Consider the following 21,021-nt stretch of genomic DNA (forward strand, 5'->3'; position numbering starts at 1 on the left):
CATTGGCTGTGTTCAAGAGCATCAAAACCATGATGTATCATTGGTAAATTGACACTGACTGACAAATAAATAAAATAAAATGGAATGGTTATTTATCAGTCAATCTCGACACAACTTTAATGTCGGCTGCAATGTTAAAGGCATCCAGTGTCTCTGACATGATGTAACTGTTACTCTGAGCGAGAGGTTGCTCATCCAATCAGAGCTCTCTGTGGTCTCTGGTGTGGCTAATAGGATCAGAACAACCTTCCCAAATTCACCCAAAACACACTGCAAGCAACATAGCCTCCTCACAAAGAACTCTCTTCCCTCTCTATGATTAACAAAATTTTTTACAGTATATTTAAGCTTTATTTTGACAGTGAAGTCATACTGAGACTAGGGTCTCTTTTACAGATGAGCCCTGCATAAATACATCAAACACATACACAAAATTACTACAAATCTTAAGAAAAACAGACACGTTTATCAACATAGAGGTATCTGATCATTACTCTGAACTGACCAAGGGGGACCAGAACATCGAATTTCAAAGAGCTCTGTAAGGTGTTCCACATAAAGGGTGAAAAACAACTAAAAGCAGCTTTACCCAACTCTGTGGAGACTGAAGGGGCCTCAAGTGTTATCCAAGCCTGAGAACGGGTTTGGTCATTTGTAAGTCTAAATTGTATTAATGATGCATAGGATGTTTCTGCATGAGTGCTTTGTAGATAACACAAGAAAATGCTACTCTCTCCTTACATACAAAGAGGCCCAACCCACTTTTTGATACAAACATAATGATGAGTTCTATAACCATCACCAGTAATAAACCTAAGGGCACAATGGAAAACAGCATCTAGTGGTTTAAGTGTAGATGCTGCTGCATGCATATAGACAATATCCCCATAGTCTAAAATAAACATAAAAGTGGCCTCTACAATTTCCTTCCTATTAACAAAAGTCAGACATGATTTGTTTCTGTAAAAGAAACCAACCTTGATCTTTAACTTATTCACCAGCTCAGTGACATGTTTTTTAAATGATATTTTGTCAACAAGCCAGATACCAAGATATTTGAATGATGGAACTCACTAAATTTGTGTACCGTTCAAACTAGTCATTACAAATTAATTTAAATATAGGTTATGGGACCTAGAAAAAAACATGCATTTTGTTTTGTTTGCATTTAGCACTGACTTTAGATTCGCTCTCACACAAGTACACACACAATCCCACAATCATGGACAGGCTCATATCTCAAACTCAAGCTAAAATCATGCACAATGCTGTTCGTGCTCAAACACACAGACAGTTTTGATGACATTTAATATTCATGCAAATCTACTACAAATCTAGATCCATACAAACAAATTCACCAACACCCCACTGGGCACACCATGTCATTTCAACGTGGAAATGTGGGTAATATTTGGTTGAGATGTTGATCAATGAGATTTCAACCTTTATTAACCCACTCAAAAAGACAGTCAGAAGTGTGCTGAATTCCCAATCTGTTATCACTATGCTTTCAACCATCTAAAAGCACAACCAAATTCCAATGGAAAAACATTGTCATATTTTGGGTTAAGTTGACATCTAAATGTGCATCCTGTTTCCATTGATCATCCTTGAGATGTTTCTACAACTTGATTATAGTCCACCTGTGGTAAATTCAATTGATTGGGAAAGGCACACACCTGTCTATATAAGGTCCAACAGTTGACAGTGCATGTCAGAGCAAAAACCAGGAAGGAATTGCTCCAAGACAGGATTGTGTCGAGGCACAGATCTGGGGAAGGGTACCAAAAAATGTCTGCAGCATTGAAGGTCCCCAAGAACACAGTGGCCTCCATCATTCTTAAATGGAAGAACTTTGGAAACACCAAGACTCTTCCTAGAGCTGGCCGCCCGGCCAAACTGAGCAATCGGAGGAGAAGGGCCTTGGTCAGGGAGGTGACCAAGAACGCGCTGGTCACTCTAACAGAGCTTCAGAGTTCCTCTGTAGAGATAGGAGAACCTTCCAGAAGGACAACCATCTCTGCAGCACTCCACCAATCAGGCCTTTATGGTAGAGTGGCCAGACGGAAGCCATTCCTCAGTAAAAGGCACGTGACAGCCCGCTTGGAGTTTGCCAAAAGGCACCTAAAGGACTCTCTGAACATAAGAAACAAGATTCTCAGGTCTGATGAAACCAAGATTGAACTCTTTGGTTTGAATGCCAAGCGTCACTTCTGAAGGAAACCTTGCACCATACCTAGGGTGAAGCATGGTGGTGGCAGCATCATGCTGTGGGGATGTTTATCAGTGGCAGGGACTGGGAGACTAGTCAGGATCGAGGGAAAGATTAAAGGAACAAAGTGCAGAAAGATCCTTGATGAAAACCTGCTCCAGAGCACTCAGGACCTCAGAATGTCCTTGAGTCACCCATCCAGAGCCCAGACTTGAACCCGATCGAACATCTCTGGAGAGACCTGAAAATAGCTGTGCAGCAACGCTCCCCATCCAACCTGACAGAGCTTGAGAGGATCTGCAGAGAAGAATGGGAGAAACTTCACAAATACAGGTGTGCCAAGCTTGTAGCGTCATACCCAAGAAGACTCGAAGCTGTAATCGCTGCCAAAGGTGAATCAACAAAGTACTGAGTAAAGAGTCTGAATACTTATGTAAATGTTATATTAGCACCACCATATTAGCACAACCAAATAACCTGGATTGGATTTGTGATTACATTAAAAGTACATAGATCAATGCTATTCAATATCATGCAAAGATTATTACAGCAATTGTGAAGATCTTCACAGACCTACGGTATCTTGAACATGCACGCTTTCTATGATTACATAAGAAGACATTTATAGTTACAGTAGGCTAACCTCAAAATATGGCCATGGATATGTTACTCACTTTAAGGTAGAATAAATACTGTTACATTAGTTTGTAAGATAGTCTTAACTTTAGGCTATTTACTGTATTACAAAAATATAATTTAATTGTGTTTGGTTGACAACACAACCAAATATCAACATTTAAAGGATATCTAATGCTGGGATAGCCACTGGCTTAAAAATTGGCTTGTCTACAAATTAATAATTTAGATTTGTATTTGTATTTATTATGGATCCCCATTAGCTGCTGCCAAGGCAGCACCTACTCTTCCTGTAGTCCAGCAAAATTAAGGCAGTTAATGCAATTTTAAAAACATTACAATACGTTCACAGATTTCACAGCACACTGTGTGCCCTCAGGCCCCTACTCCACCACTACCACGTATCTACAGTACAAAATCCATGTGTACGTGTGTGTATAGTGCGTATGCTATCGTGTGTGTGTATGCATGTGTCTGTGCTTCACAGTCCCCGCTGTTCCATAAGGTGTATTTTTATCTGTTCTTTAAATCTAATATTACTGCTTGCATCAGTTACTTCATGTGGAATAGAGTTCCATGTAGTCATGGCGCTATGTAGTACTGTGTGCCTCGCATAGTCTGTTCTGGGCTTGGGGACGTTTTTCCAGCAGCAGACTAGGATCAATAACATCAAAAGCTGCACTGAAGTCTAACAAAACAGCCCCCACAATCTTTTTATTATCAATTTATCTAAGTCGGAGACTCCCCTCCAAGTCTCCGACCACTACTTTGTATCCTTTTCTCTCTCGCTCTCCTCCAACACTACTCACTCTGCCCCTACTCAGATGGTAATGTGCCGTCGCAACCTTCGCTCTCTCTCTCCCGCTACTCTCTCCTCTTCCATCCTATCATCTCTTCCCTCTGCTAAATCCTTCTCCCTCAGATCTCCTGATTCTGCCTCCTCAACCCTCCTCTCCTCCATTTCTGCATCTTTTGACTCTCTATGTCCCCTATCCTCCTGGCCGGCTCGGTCCTCCCCTCCTGCTCCGTGGCTTGACGACTCATTGCGAGCTCACAGAAGAGGGCTTCGGGCAGCCGAGCGGAAATGGAGGAAAACTAGACTCCCTGCGGACCTGTCATCTTTTCACTCCCTCCTCTCTACATTCTCTTCCTCTGTTTCCGCTGCTAAAGCCACTTTCTACCACTCTAAATTTCAAGCCTCTGCCTCTAACCCTAGGAAGCTCTTTGCCACCTTCTCCTCCCTGCTGAATCCTCCTCCTCCTCCCCCTCCCTCCTCCCTCTCTGTGGATGACTTCGTCAACCATTTTGAAAAGAAAGTTGACGACATCCGATCCTCATTTATTAAGTCAAATGACACCGCTGGTCCTGCTCACACTGCCCTACCCTATGCTTTGACTTCTTTCTCCCCTCTCTCTCCAGATGAAATCTTGCAACTTGTGACGGCCGGCCGCCCAACAACCTGCCCGCTTGACCCTATCCCCTCCTCTCTTCTCCAGACCATTTCCGGAGACCTTCTCCCTTACCTCACCTCACCTCACTCATCAACTCATCCTTGACCGCTGGCCATGTCCCTTCCATCTTCAAGAGAGCGAGAGTTGCACCCCTCCTTAAAAAACCTACACTCGATGCCTCCGATGTCAACAACTACAGACCAGTATCCCTTCTTTCTTTTCTCTCCAAAACACGGAGGCTCTCCGCACTGCTAAAGCTAACTCTCTCTCCTCTGCTCTTATCCTTCTAGACCTATCCGCTGCCTTTGATACTGTGAACCATCAGATCCTCCTCTCCACCCTCTCCGAGTTGGGCATATCCGGCGCTGCTCACTCTTGGATTGCGTCCTACCTGACAGGTCGATCCTACCAGGTGGCGTGGCGAGAATCTGTCTCCGCACCACGTGCTCTCACCACTGGTGTCCCCCAGGGCTCAGTTCTAGGCCCTCTCCTATTCTCTCTATACACCAAGTCACTTGGCTCTGTCATATCCTCACATGGTCTCTCCTATCATTGCTACGCAGGTGACACACAATTAATTTTCTCCTTTCACCCTTCTGATAACCAGGTGGCGAATCGCATCTCTGCATGTCTGGCAGACATATCAGTGTGGATGTCGGATCACCACCTCAAGCTGAACCTCGGCAAGACGGAGCTGCTCTTCCTCCCTGGGAAGGACTGCCCGCTCCATGATCTCGCCATCACGGTTGACAACTCCATTGTGTCCTCCTCCCAGAGTGCAAAGAGCCTTGGCGTGACCCTGGACAACACCCTGTCGTTGTCTGCTAACATCAAAGCGGTGACCCGATCCTGCAGGTTCATGCTCAACAACATTCGCAGAGTACGACCCTACCTTACACAGAAAGCGGCACAGGTCCTAATCCAGGCACTTGTCATCTCCCGTCTAGATTACTGCAACTCGCTGTTGGCTGGGCTCTCTGCCTGTGCCATTAAACCCCTACAACTTATCCAGAACGTCGCAGCTGGTGTTCGACCTTCCCAAGTTCTCTCATGTCACCCCGCTCCTCCGCACACTCCACTGGCTTCCAGTTGAGGCTCGCATCTACTACAAGACCATGGTGCTTGCCTACGGCGCTGTGAGGGGAACGGCACCTCCTTACCTTCACGCTCTGATCAGACCCTACACCCAAACGAGGGCACTACGTTCATCCACCTCTGGCCTGCTAGCTCCCCTACGTCTACAGAAGCACAGTTCCCGCTCAGCCCAGTCAAAGCTATTTGCTGCTCTGGCACCCCAATGGTGGAACAAGCTCCCCCACGACGCCAGGATAGTGGAGTCACTGACCACCTTCCGGAGACACTTGAAACCCTACCTCTTTAAGGAATACCTGGAATAGTATAAAGCAATCCTTCCACACTCACTTTACGGAATTCAAAATTACAATGCTTGTCTTACACAATTTGGTCATATATACTTGGATGTGTAGTGGACATTTGTTGCTGTCATGCCTAAGTTTGCTAATCTTGCCAATGAAAAAATCATGAAAGTAGTTGGAAATATCAGTTGGTTTTGTGATGAATGAGCCATCTGATTGAATGAATGATGGAGCTGAGTTGGTCTTTTTTCCCACAAAGTCATTTATCTTTGTTTCATAGTGTAGTTTCTTCTTCTTTTTATTCAGTTTAGTCACATGATTTCTCAATTTGCAATATGTTTGCCAATCGGTTGTGCAGCCAGAGTTATTTGCCATTCCTTTAGCCTCATCCCTCTCAACCATACAATTTTTCAATTCCTCATCAATCCATGGGGATTTAACAGTTTTTACAGTCATTTTCTTAATGGGTGCATGCTAATTAGTAACTGGAATAAGCCATTAATAAATAAATGTGTCAAGTTGTTAAGAGAATTTATTAACTAACTATTTTATTGTCTCTGTGCGTCTCCCAAAAGGTTGTAAGGCTTTTGGATCAAGAAACGGACAGAGCCTCAGTGCAATAGACAGGTCTTTATTCAGAGAATTCTGTTATCACAATTTCAGAGTCCATCTTTTATACACACATGTCATACAAAAATCCCACCCCGCTGTAGGCGGGCTGTATATTTCCACTATACATGGGTTTAGCTCATGTTTTCCTCTGCTCTCCTAACTATCATGTCACACAAACATGTTCTTATCATAGGCTGCATTCCTTAGTTATCGCCGTCCTCACAATATCCTGCACCATATTTCATACTCTTTAACAAGCCTAACAGTTTCTCTCCTCCCTAAATTGGGAGGCCTCTTTATCTTGGTTTCTCAGTTGTCTGTAGACAGTTCTCCTTGTCCTTTGTTGTCTGGCCTAACTCTTACTCACATTGCTAAATAGTAACACAATGTCATAATCTTTACTGGTCCTACACTCACACATTCTAACACATTTTACACAGTTTCAGGGTGTAATAATTAGTCATTAATAATTATTCTATCACAAGTGCAACGTCTGTTTGCTCCTCATTACAAACCACGGACCAACAAATATGCTTTACATCAACAACATAGGAATCACTACAAAACGTATTTTATGACCTCTTACACACAATATTAGGCCCAGCCTTTGGAACTTTGGTCTTCCTAGATATGGCTACTATATTGTGATCACTACATCCGATGGATTTGGATACTGCTTTCAAACAAATCTCTGCAGCATTAGTAAAGATATGATCAATATATGTTGATGATTTCATTTCTGTACTGTTTGTAACTACCCTGGTAGGTTGATTGATAACCTGAACAAGGTGCAGGCACTAGTTACAGTTTGAAGCTTTTTCTTGAGTGGGCAGCCTGATGAAAGCCAATCAATATTTAAATTACCCAGAAAGTATACCTCTCTATTGACATCACATACATTATCAAGCATTTCACACGTTATTCAGATACCGACTGTTAGCACTTGGTGGTCTATAGCAGCTTCCCACCAGAATGGGCTTTAGGTGAGGCAGAGGAACCTGCAGCCATATTATAGCCACCTCAAGGCTATAATCCTGTTTGTCCCGTAACAAAACGTAATAGACACAAATTTAATCTTCAAGTTAGTCATTAAAATGTTGGATTCTAGTCTCCATCTCAACCAAAAATCTAAGTTAAAGAATATGACTAAATATAATCTGATTAATCTAAATCTAAATACACTTTAACTAATGTTTGATTTGATTTAGTCCTATTCTTTAACTCAGAGTTTTGGTTATAATGTAGACGTGAATCCAACATTCTAATGATTAACTTGAAGATTACATTTCAAATCAACAAAAGCTTGAAACCCCTGTGCCTATTCATGTATGTATTTTCTATTTGTAGTTGAACCCTCGGTTGAATTAAAACAATTGCTGTTGATGACTTTGCAAAAGGGCTGGGCTTGGTTCAAATCCTGGATGGGAGACCATATTAATAGCTGTAGATTAGCTCTCCAGCAGGAGGTGCTGCCCCTGATAGTCTATATGTTGTTGACGATCTGATGTTGTTTTTAATGGTACAAATTCAACATATATTATACAAGATTTGACTATGTTGAAAATTGGTTACAATGATGACATAATCCTGTGGTTGAAATGTCACCCTCAAAACAATAGTTTTGATGACTTTTTTCAAATCCAATGTATTTTCCACATAGATTCCACGTCACACTACGTTGACAAATTATGTTGAAACAACGTTGATTCAACCAGTGTGTGCCCAGTGGGACTTTGCATATCGAACACCCCTCATTTGTCTGCTCAACGTCGTTATACACCAGACGTCATTACTATTGACTTGACCTCCTTATCATGTAACTCAGCCCTGTCTGTGTCTCTACCCTATCCCTCTGCTTGCAGTGCTTTCTGCTCCACTGCCAGAGAAGAACAATGACTTCTCAAGAAGAGGAAGCATCGTTCAGCAGGTTCTTCCAGTATGTGGAGGACAGTGGACTCAGGGCCTATGACGGACTGGTCATCCAGAATGCCTCTGACATCGCCCGTGAGAGCGACCGCATTCGGAAAGAGACCAACTGGGCCTACCTTCAGGAGAAACATGATAAGAAGAGAAGACAGGAAGAAGCCATGAAGAGGTAAGACAAAGAGCTCATGCGCATGCACACGAATACGAACTAAGACACGTCATATGCATAAAAACCTGTGTGAAGTGATGGGGGTTCTATTTCCAGCACCACAATGACAGACTGTGGGAATGTGTTCATTTTCACTTCACAGGACAGTAACTTCACACACACATATACAGAGAAATTGATTTGATTTGATTTGGATTTGAAATACGTACCAACACCCATGCAGAGGAGAACCGGGACGAAAGTCACACTTTTTTATTTTCTTCGTAAATACTCAGAGATCGATAGAACTAGAGACACCATCTTTTATGACAAACAACTTATATACAGTGGGGGGAAAAAGTATTTAGTCAGCCACCAATTGTGCAAGTTCTCCCACTTAAAAAGATGAGAGAGGCCTGTAATTTTCATCATAGGTACACGTCAACTATGACAGACAAATTGAGAATTTTTTTCTCCAGAAAATCACATTGTAGGATTTTTTATGAATTTATTTGCAAATTATGGTGGAAAATAAGTATTTGGTCACCTACAAACAAGCAAGATTTCTGGCTCTCACAGACCTGTAACTTCTTCTTTAAGAGGCTCCTCTGTCCTCCACTCGTTACCTGTATTAATGGCACCTGTTTGAACTTGTTATCAGTATAAAAGACACCTGTCCACAACCTCAAACAGTCACACTCCAAACTCCACTATGGCCAAGACCAAAGAGCTGTCAAAGGACACCAGAAACAAAATTGTAGACCTGCACCAGGCTGGGAAGACTGAATCTGCAATAGGTAAGCAGCTTGGTTTGAAGAAATCAACTGTGGGAGCAATTATTAGGAAATGGAAGACATACAAGACCACTGATAATCTCCCTCGATCTGGGGCTCCATGCAAGATCTCACCCCGTGGGGTCAAAATGATCACAAGAACGGTGAGCAAAAATCCCAGAACCACACGGGGGGACCTAGTGAATGACCTGCAGAGAGCTGGGACCAAAGTGACAAAGCCTACCATCAGTAACACACTACGCCGACAGGGACTCAAATCCTGCAGTGCAAGACGTGTCCCCCTGCTTAAGCCAGTACATGTCCAGGCCCGTCTGAAGTTTGCTAGAGTGCATTTGGATGATCCAGAAGATGATTGGGAGAATGTCATATGGTCAGATGAAACCAAAATATAACTTTTTGGTAAAAACTCAACTCGTCGTGTTTGGAGGACAAAGAATGCTGAGTTGCATCCAAAGAACACCATACATACTGTGAAGCATGGGGGTGGAAACATCATGCTTTGGGGCTGTTTTTCTGCAAAGGGACCAGGACGACTGATCCGTGTAAAGGAAAGAATGAATGGGGCCATGTATCGTGAGATTTTGAGTGAAAACCTCCTTCCATCAGCAAGGGCATTGAAGATGAAACGTGGCTGGGTCTTTCAGCATGACAATGATCCCAAACACACCGCCCGGGCAACGAAGGAGTGGCTTCGTAAGAAGCATTTCAAGGTCCTGGAGTGGCCTAGCCAGTCTCCAGATCTCAACCCCATAGAAAATCTTTGGAGGGAGTTGAAAGTCTGTGTTGCCCAGCGACAGCCCCAAAACATCACTGCTCTAGAATAGATCTGCATGGAGGAATGGGCCAAAATACCAGCAACAGTGTGTGAAAACCTTGTGAAGACTTACAGAAAACGTTTGACCTGTGTCATTGCCAACAAAGGGTATATAACAAAGTATTGAGAAACTTTTGTTATTGACCAAATACTTATTTTCCACCATCATTTGCAAATAAATTCATAAAAAATCCTACAATGTGATTTTCTGGGGGGAAAAATGTAATTTTGTTTGTCATAGTTGACGTGTACCTATGATGAAAATTACAGGCCTCTCTCATCTTTTTAAGTGGGAGAACTTGCACAATTGGTGGCAGACTAAATACTTTTTTCCTCCACTGTATGTCCTCCACCATTAGCAACTGAGATGTCATTTCTAGGGTAAATGAGTTTAAATTAAATAGACCGAGAACAGAACTAGCCTAACGTTACTTTTGTACCTGCCGGTGGGGCGGAAGTAACACAGTCTTTGGACGGAAGTAACAGCTGGCGAGAAGTGCACAATATCTGTCTTATCTCCATGTTTCTGTTTTGTAATAAGTTATTTTAAACAAAATGTGACCGACTGGCTCAATTCAGTCTTATGTAGCAAAATTTGAAATTGTGTTTTTTACGTTGGATAAAAGTAGAGACTCAGAGCTACAAAATGGTATTTCATACACTGCAGTTGAGGAACAATGGGAAAGTGATTTTGCTTTGGAAGTTGATAAACTTGTAACCCCACTTTTGAGAAAATGGCCCTTGAATGTTTTGGTACAACTACTGTAGAGCTCTTCTTTGTCTACATCTATTCAGCATCGTTCACACCCTCTTAAGTCTTAGCCCCACCCTCTCTTTTAGAATTCACATGTGAGGCCATGTGCTAAACAGAGTAATTAAGGTAGTTTAGTAAACAACCAAAGATTTCAAGACTAAGAAAAGAAGTGAAAGTAGAGAAAATATATGTAAAAATACATTTGATCTACTCCTTGGCCTATATCCTAATCTGATTTCGTTCTTCACATTACATTTACATTTTAGTCATTTAGCAGACGCTCTTAACCAGAGCGACTTACAGGAGCAATTAGGGTTAAGTGCCTTGCTCAAGGGCACATTTACGTCATTTAGCAGACGCTCTTATCCAGAACGACTCACCAATTGGTGCGTTCACCCTATAGCCAGTGGGATAACCACTTTACATTACCATTGTAAACACACATTATGTCAAATACAATCTAAATTTTTTTGTCACATGCCCAGGATACAGAAGGTGTAAACAGTAGAGTGAAATGGTTACTTGCATATTTGCATAGTAGCAATATCAAAATTGGAAAGTGTCCAGATAAAAATATTTTATAAATATTTTATACACTGAACAAAAATATAAACCTTAACATGCAACAATTTCAAATATTTTACTGTGTTACAGTTCATATAAGGAAATCAGTCAATTGAAACAAATAAATTAGGCCCTAATATATGGATTTCACATAACTGTGAATACAGATATGTATCTGTTGGTCACAGATACCTTTTAAAAAAAGTAGGGGTGTAGATCAGAAAACCAGTCAGTATCTGGTGTGACCACCATTTGCCTCATGCAGCACAACACATCTCCTTTGCATAAAGTTGATTAGGCTGTTGATTGTGGCCTGTGGAATGTTGTCCCACTCCTCTTCAATGGCTGTGCGAAGTTGCTGGATATCAGTGGAAACTGGAACACGCTGTCGTACACGTCGATCGAGAGCATCCCAAACCTGCTCAATGAGTGACATGTCTGGTGAGTATGCAGGCCATGGAAGAACTAGGACATTTTCAGCTTCCAGGAATTGTGTACAGATCCTTGCAACATGGGGCTGTGCATTCTCATGCTGAAATATGAGGTGATGGCGGTGGATGAATGTTACGACAATGGGCCTCAGGATCTCATCACGTTATCTCTGTGCATTCATATTGCCATTGACAAAATGCAATTATGTTCATTGTCCGTAGCTTATTCCTGCCCGTACCATTAACCCACTGCCACCATGGGGCACTCTGTTCACAATGTTGACATCAGCAAAACCGCTCGCCCACACCACGCCATGTGTACAGTGAGGGAAAAAAGTATTTGATCCCCTGCTGATTTTGTACGTTTGCCCACTGACAAAGAAATGATCAGTCTATAATTTTAATGGAAGGTTTATTTGAACAGTGAGAGACAGAATAACAACAAAGAAATCCAGAAAAACGCATGTCAAAAATGTTATAAATTGATTTGCATTTTAATGAGGGAAATAAGTATTTGACCCCCTCTCAATCAGAAAGATTTCTGGCTCCCAGGTGTCTTTTATACAGGTAACGAGCTGAGATTAGGAGCACACTCTTAAAGGGAGTGCTCCTAATCTCAGCTTGTTACCTGTATAAAAGACACCTGTCCACAGAAGCGATCAATCAATCAGATTCCAAACTCTCCACCATGGCCAAGAACAAAGAGCTCTCCAAGGATTTCAGGGACAAGATTATAGACCTACACAAGGCTGGAATGGGCTACAAGACCATTGCCAAGCAGCTTGTTGAGAAGGTGACAACAGTTTGTGCGATTATTCGCCAATGGAAGAAACACAAAAGATCTGTCAATCTCCCTTGGCCTGGGGCTCCATGCAAGTTCTCACCTCGTGGAGTTGCAATGATCATGAGAACGGTGAGGAATCAGCCCAGAACTACACGGGAGGATCTTGTCAATGATCTCAAGGCAGCTGGGACCATAGTCATCAAGAAAACAATTGATAACACACTATGCCGTGAAGGACTGAAATCATGCAGCGCCCGCAAGGTCCCACTGCTCAAGAAAGCACATATGCATGCCCGTCTGAAGTTTGCCAATGAACATCTGAATGATTCAGAGGAGAACTGGGTGAAAGTGTTGTGGTCAGATGAGACCAAATTGGAGCTCTCAACTCGCCGTGTTTGGAGGAGGAGGAATGCTGCCTATGACCTCAAGAACACCATCTCCACCGTCAAACATGGAGGTGGAAAATTATGCTTTGGGGGTGTTTTTCTGCTAAGGGGACAGGACAACTTCACCGCATCAAAGGTAAGATGGATGGGGCCATGTACCGTCAAATCTTGGGTGAGAATCTCCTTCCCTCAGCCAGGGCATAGAAAATGATTCGTGGATGGATATTCCAGCATGACAATGACCCAAAACACGGCCAAGGCAACAAAGGAGTGGCTCAAGAAGAAGCACATAAAGGTCCTGGAATGGCCTAGCCAGTCTCCAGAGCTTAATCCCATAGACAATCTGTGGAGGGAGCTGAAGGTTCGAGTTGCCAAACGTCAGCCTCAAAACCTTAATGACTTGGAGAAGAGCTGCAAAGAGGAGTGGGACAAAAATCCCTCCTGAGATGTGTGCAAACCTGGTGACCAACTATAAGAAACGTCTGACCTCTGTGATTGCCAACAAGGGTTTTGCCACCAAGTCCTAAGTCATGTTTTGCAGAGGGGTCAAATACTTATTTCCCTCATTAAAATGCAAATCAATTTATAACATTTTTGACATGCGTTTCTCTGGATTTTTGTTGTTGTTATTCTGTCTCTCACTGTTCAAATACACCTACCATTAAAATTATAGACTGATAATTTCTTTGTCAGTGGGAAAACGTAAAAAATCAGCAGGGGAACAAAGACTTTTTTCCCTCACTGTAGGCACCTCCCAGCGGGTAAGTTAAAACCTTTACCAGTTCCACAACGACCATGGTCTCTTTTGAGTGTTGATTTTTAAATTGATCTGCCTCTCTCTCAAGGGAACACCACCATCCTGGCCGTTGTGGACCGCTTTTTGAAGGCCTGCCGCCTCCTTCCTCTGCCCGGTCTCCCCACGGCTCTGCAAACAGCGGAGGCCCTGTTTACACACGTCTTCTGGCACTATGGGGTACCAGAGGATATAGTGTCTGACCGAGGTCCCCAGTTCACGTCTAAAGTCTGGAAGGCGTTCATGGAACGTCTGGGAGTCTCGGTCAGCCTGACCTCTGGGTTCCACCCTGAGAGTAATGGGCAGGTGGAATGGGTTAATCAGGATGTGGGTAGGTTCCTGAGGTCCTATTGCCAGGACCGGCCGGGGGAGTGGTCGGTGTTCCTGCCATGGGCAGAATATGCCCAGAACTCTCTCCGCCATTCCTCTACGAACCTAACGCCAACGTGTTTTAGGTTATCAACCGGTTCTGGCACCGTGGCACCAGAGCCAGACCAAAGCTCCTGCGGTGGATGACTGGTTTCGGTGTGTGGAGGGGACGTGGAATGCTGCCCATGTTCACCTCCAACACGCCGTGCATCGTCAGAAGGCCAACGCTGACCGTCACCGCAGTGAGGCCCCCGTCTTTGTACCGGGGGATCGGGTCTGGCTCTCGATCCGGAATCTGCCCCTCCGCCTGACCTGCCGGAAGCTGAGCCTGCGGTTTGTAGGGCCGTTCAAAGTCCTGAGGAGAATCAACAAGGTCACATATAGGTTATTACTCCCCCCTGATTACCGGATTAACCCCTCATTTCATGTGTCGCTCCTCAGGCTGGTGGTGGCTGGTCCGCTCCAGGAGTCTGAGGTGCAGGAGGTCCCTCCACCTCTTTTGGACATTGAGGGGTCGCCGGATTACTCTGTCCGGTCCATCCTGGATTCGAGGTGCCGGGTGGGGGGCCTTCAGTACCTCGTGGAGTGGGAAGGGTACGGTCCGGTCCGGAGGAACGGTGCTGGGTCCAGGTGAGGGACATCCTCGATCCCTCTCTGCTGAGGGACTTCCATCGTCGCCATCCGACTCGCCCTGCTCCGCATCCTCCTGGCCGTCCCCGAGGCTGGTGTCGGCGCGCTGCTGGAGCTGTGTAAGCCAAGGCTGCCCCTCCTCCTTGCTCGGGCACGTTTTGGCGTTCGTCGTCACCGCCTTACTAGCCACTACCGCTCCATTTATCATCACTCCATTTGTCTTGTCTTGTCTTGTCAATCACACACACCTGGTACTCCTTCCCTCATTAGTCTGTGTATAAGTGTTCCCTCTGCCCCCTTGTCCTTTGTGAGTGATTGTTCGTTGTGCTACTCTTTACTTGTTGATTTTCCCTTGTGCTAGTTTCGTTCTGTCGCTATATGCGCTACATTATTGTACACTGAATAAACTCTTGATTTTTGTGTTTTACCTCCTGCGCCTGACTCCGTCATTCACACCTCATCACAAGGTAACTAAAGCTAACCATCTAGGTTCAATGTTAGCTAGCTAGCTAACAGGCTATAACTAGCAATGCCAATGACTTTCTGAGATACAAATAATATTACTACATAGATCATACACGTAATGTTAGCTAGCAAGCCCTCTGGTTATGTTATGTTAGCTAGCAAGCCCTGTGGTCCTCTGTAGCTCAGCTGGTAGAGCACGGCGCTTGTAACGCCAAGGTAGTGGGTTCGATCGCCGGGACCACCCATACACAAAAAATAAATAATGTATGCACGCATGACTGTAAGTCGCTTTGGATAAAAGCGTCTGCTAAATGGCATATTATATTATATTATAAGCCACCAAGCTAACGTTCGCTTGCTAGCTAACAGCACGCTTTAACTTGCATAGAAAACAACTTCCTGAAAAAATTATAAACTTATAATATCTAATAATGTAGATAGTTAGACTCTTACCCATATACATGGATGAACGCTTCATGGCAGTATGTCTTCTCCATTTGGTTTGTAACTAGCTACAGCTTGTTTGGGCCGTTGTTGTGTCAAGTCACTCCGGTTCACACTGACCGTGTGCAGAAAGTAGTCCATCACAACTTCTTCCCACTGACATTTGTCGATAGTGCCTGCTAAATTCTGGGCAGCAATGTTGTTGAGAGCAGTAGCAACACTTTTACAGTTCTCCTTGGCTGACGTCATATCTTTCAAAAAAGCTGTGGTAGCAAGGTTTATCTACACATACTGAGCAGCTCATGTTATAGACAGAAGTATGCTACATGGCAGACCAGTCCTAACTCATCTCTCGGCATGTCCAGCCCATCCATTATCTCAGCCAATCATGGCTAGCGGGAAGGTTCCTGACTTTTTCCGTGGCTAAACCAACTAGGCTCGTAATTTAACAATTGTATTCGTATTTACAGATGGCATACCAATTTGCTATTAATGCAGATGAAAATTCACATGTTCCAGAAGGCATTTCTACCAAAAAAGGCACGTTGAAAAATAAATCATGTTCAAATGCCTCTCCTGTGAAGTAGTGATTTACGCCTAGCTACTGTGAATATTTCTTGAAAAGGGTCACAAATGTACTATCAGCCATGTTTGTGTCGATTTGAATAATTAATGCTATAGGTTCGACGTTTATGAAAATGAACCATGTGTCAACATCGCAAGGTTGCGCATCCACAATATTTTGCCTTACAATATTAATCGGAATAAAATGTATCACATAATAGCTATTTTAACCATAATTTTCTCATCTCACTTTAATGGGAATGTAGTAGGATATCTTTCTAACCATTTTCAATGGCTATTCATGCTTAGCCCTACCAATCATGTGCGCTCCATTTGTCTTGATAGCATAAACGTCTTGATTCTCTTCACAAACAGCAAACTCATCATGCTTATCACATTTCCATGGCTTGACATTAGGTAATTGACCCCCAGAATCATAAAGATATACAAGTCATCAGTTTACATTGTGTTACTTTCGCCCACCCGTCTCTCCTGTAACTTCTCCCAGGCTAACACAGACTAGCTAGCATGATACTTGAAACCTATTGTAACGTAGACACAGGGAGTCAGGACGCAGGTGCAGTTAGTGAGTTTAATGATAAACATGGGAAGCTTCTGACATGGAAACACAAACAATACTACCTGATGACTGACAAAACAGAGTGCTAGATAAATGGTTAGCAATGAAGTCCAGGTGTGACTGATGATAGGGCGCAGGTGTGCGTATTGATGGTTGCCAGGTGTGGATAAAGATCGGTTGTCAGAACCGGTGGTTAGTAGACTGGTGACGTCAAGCGCCGGAGAGGGAGAGCGGGAGTAGTGGTAACACCTATGCTGTAGTTTAGTCACTAGATGGGTTAAGAAAAGGACATATGTTTGGAATCTTAAACAACTAAACACAACTCTACAACCGAAAAACACTTCCGGGTCCTTTTTCTTTTTTACTTACATCGCTCAAAAGCACTTTTTGTTGATAACTCTGCGAAACGTGGTCGGGGCTGGGCTGTTTTTTTATCCTGCACATTAGGAACGTGCTGACTTCACTGCATCATTCTAGCTTCTGTGTTATCTGAGAAATTGGGCGTGTTACTATCGCCCCATGTTACCTTCGTCCCGGCTCTCCCCTAGTACACGCACACACAACTACAGACTGAGGCAGCAAAGTTGTACAGAATGAAATCCCTGCTTTTGCTTGTACCATCTCTCTCTCAAATAAAATAAAAGAAAATGTTATTTGTCACATGCTTCGTAAACAACAGGTGTAGAGTAACAGTGAAATGCTTACCTACGGGCCCTTCCCAACAATGCAGAGAGACAGAAAATAGAGAAATAATAGAAAAATAATAACACGTAATAATAAATGTAATAATAAATACACAATGAGTAACGACAACTTGGCTATATACAGTGGGGGGAAAAAGTATTTAGTCAGCCACCAATTGTGCAAGTTCTCCCACTTAAAAAGATGAGAGAGGCCTGTAATTTTCATCATAGGTACACGTCAACTATGACAGACAAAATGAGAATTTTTTTTCCTGAAAATCACATTGTAGGATTTTTAATGAATTTATTTGCAAATTATGGTGGAAAATAAGTATTTGGTCAATAACAAAAGTTTCTCAATACTTTGTTATATACCCTTTGTTGGCAATGACACAGGTCAAACGTTTTCTGTAAGTCTTCACAAGGTTTTCACACACTGTTGCTGGTATTTTGGCCCATTCCTCCATGCAGATCTCCTCTAGAGCAGTGATGTTTTGGGGCTGTCGCTGGGCAACACGGACTTTCAACTCCCTCCAAAGATTTTCTATGGGGTTGAGATCTGGAGACTGGCTAGGCCACTCCAGGACCTTGAAATGCTTCTTACGAAGCCACTCCTTCGTTGCCCGGGCGGTGTGTTTGGGATCATTGTCATGCTGAAAGACCCAGCCACGTTTCATCTTCAATGCCCTTGCTGATGGAAGGAGGTTTTCACTCAAAATCTCACGATACATGGCCCCATTCATTCTTTCCTTTACACGGATCAGTCGTCCTGGTCCCTTTGCAGAAAAACAGCCCCAAAGCATGATGTTTCCACACCCATGCTTCACAGTAGGTATGGTGTTCTTTGGATGCAACTCAGCATTCTTTGTCCTCCAAACACGACGAGTTGAGTTTTTACCAAAAAGTTATATTTTGGTTTCATCTGACCATATGACATTCTCCCAATCCTCTTCTGGATCATCCAAATACACTCTAGCAAACTTCAGACGGGACTGGACATGTACTGGCTTAAGCAGGGGGACACGTCTGGCACTGCAGGATTTGAGTCCCTGGCGGCGTAGTGTGTTACTGATGGTAGGCTTTGTTACTTTGGTCCCAGCTCTCTGCAGGTCATTCACTAGGTCCCCCCGTGTGGTTCTGGGATTTTTGCTCACCGTTCTTGTGATCATTTTGACCCCACAGGGTGAGATCTTGCGTGGAGCCCCAGATCGAGGGAAATTATCAGTGGTCTTGTATGTCTTCCATTTCCTAATAATTACTCCCACAGTTGATTTCTTCAAACCAAGCTGCTTACCTATTGCAGATTCAGTCTTCCCAGCCTGGTGCAGGTCTACAATTTTGTTTCTGGTGTCCTTTGACAGCTCTTTGGTCTTGGCCATAGTGGAGTTTGGAGTGTGACTGTTTGAGGTTGTGGACAGGTGTCTTTTATACTGATAACAAGTTCAAACAGGTGCCATTAATACAGGTAACGAGTGGTGGACAGAGGATTCTCTTAAAGAAGAAGTTACAGGTCTGTGAGAGCCAGAAAGCTTGCTTGTTTGTAGGTGACCAAATACTTATTTACCACCATAATTTGCAAATAAATTCATAAAAAATCCAACAATGTGATTTCCTGGATTTTTTTCTCAATTTGTCTGTCATAGTTGACGTGTACCTATGATGAAAATTACAGGCCTCTCTCATCTTTTTAAGTGGGAGAACTTGCACAATTGGTGGCTGACTAAATACTTTTTTTCCCCACTGTACACGGGGTACCAGTACTGAGTCGATTTGCAGGGTTATGAGGTAATTGACATATAACTAGGAATAAAGTGACTAGTCAACAGGACAGATAATAAACAGTAGCAGCAGCGTATGTGATGAGCCAAAAAAGTTAGTGCAAAAATGGGTCAATGCAGATAGTCCGGGTAGCTATTTGGTTAACTATTTAAGTACGTTTTTTTGCAGTCTTATTGTTTGGGGGTAGAAGCTGTTCAGGGTCCTGTTGGTTCCAGACTTGGTGCATCGGTACTGCTTGCCACTCGGTAGCAGAGAGAACAGTCTATGACTTGGATGGCTGGAGTCTTTGACAACTTTTAGGGTCTTTTGTTTTACATCGCCTGGTATAAAGACCCATGGGGCGGCGCACAATTGGCCCAGCGTCGTCCAGGGTAGGGGAGGGAATGGCCGGCAGGGATGTAGCTCAGTTGGTAGAGCATGGCGTTTGCAATGCCAGAGTTGTGGGTTCGTTTCCCACGGGGGGCCAGTATGAAAAAATAAAAATTAAAAATAATGTATCCACTCACTAAATTGTATGTCGCTCTGGATAAGAGCGTCTGCTAAATGACGTAAATGTAATGTAATGGATGGCAAGGAGCTCGGCCCCAGTGAAGTACTGGGCCATATGCACTACCCTCTGTACCGCCTTGTGGTCGGATGCCAAGCAGTTACCGTACAAAGCGGTGATGCAGCCAGTCAAGATGCTCTCAATGGTGCAGCTTTTTGAGGATCTGAGGGCCCATGCCAAATCTTTTCAGCATCCTGAGGGCAGTGGCGGCTCCTGAAAAAATTCTCAGGAGGGGCAATTTTTCTGATGATTTAGGTGACCTACACACGTGCACGAGTCCGTGCACGCGATTCCAGATATCTTTACCTCTGAATAAACTGCCTTTATTATACCATATCCACCCTGTCCAAAGTCTCTACTTGGTCTCAGTTCTCCAGTAAACTTGTGATTATCAACAGTACACAACGGTAACAAACAATTGGGGGAACTCACGGGGCAGATAGTAACCACTTAAAAGGAAGCGATTCCCAAACCTTCCATAACAAAGCCATCACCTACAGAGAGATGAACTTGGAGAAGAGTCCCCTAAGTAAGCTTGTCCTGGGCCTCTGTTCACAAACACAAACAGACCCCACACAGCCCCAGGATAACAACAACAACAACAACAACACAATTAGACCCAACCAAATCATGAGAAAACAAAAAGAGAATTACTTGACACATTGGAAAGAACAAACAAAAAAACAGAGCAAACTAGAATGCTATTTGGCCCTAAACAGAGAGTACACAGTGGCAGAATACCTGACCACTGTGACTGACCCAAACTTAATGAAAGCTTTGACTATGTACAGACTCAGTGACCATAGCCTTGCTATTGAGAAAGGCCGCCGTAGGCAGACCTGGCTCTCAAGAGAAGACAGGCTATGTGCACACTGCCCACAAAATGAGGTGGAAACTGAGCTGCACTTCCTAACCTCCTGCCAAATGTATGACCATATTAGAGACACATATTTCCCTCAGATTACAGCGATCCACAAAGAATTCGAAAACAAACCCAATTTTGATAAACTCCCTTATCTACTGGGTGAAAAACCACAGTGTGCCATCACAGCTGCAAGATTTGTGACCTGTTGCCACAAGAAAAGGGCAACCAGTGAAGAACAAACACCATTGTAAATACAACCCATATTTATGTTTATTTATTTTCCCATTTGTACTTTAACTATTTGCACATTGTAACAACACTGTATATATACATAATATGACATTTGAAATGTCTTTATTCTTTTGAAACTTCTGAGTGTAATGTTTACTGTTAATATTTATTGTTTATTTCACT

At 43.3% G+C, this 21,021-nt stretch overlaps 1 protein-coding gene across 2 annotated transcripts in view; it reads left to right on the forward strand.

Annotated features, from left to right (window-relative positions):
* LOC121567270 (neuronal tyrosine-phosphorylated phosphoinositide-3-kinase adapter 2) overlaps nucleotides 1-21,021 on the forward strand; it is a 148,934-nt gene that overhangs the window by 1,855 nt on the left and 126,058 nt on the right. For both annotated transcript variants that reach the window (XM_041877161.2, XM_041877162.2), the window contains exon 2: nucleotides 8,150-8,382. In XM_041877161.2, the coding sequence (XP_041733095.1) occupies nucleotides 8,180-8,382 (203 nt within the window). In that variant the 5' untranslated portion in view covers nucleotides 8,150-8,179. The remainder of the gene's footprint in view (nucleotides 1-8,149; nucleotides 8,383-21,021) is intronic.

Source organism: Coregonus clupeaformis, chromosome 6 (assembly GCF_020615455.1).
Source record: "Coregonus clupeaformis isolate EN_2021a chromosome 6, ASM2061545v1, whole genome shotgun sequence".
In the NCBI taxonomy this organism is placed as follows: Eukaryota; Metazoa; Chordata; class Actinopteri; order Salmoniformes; family Salmonidae; genus Coregonus; species Coregonus clupeaformis.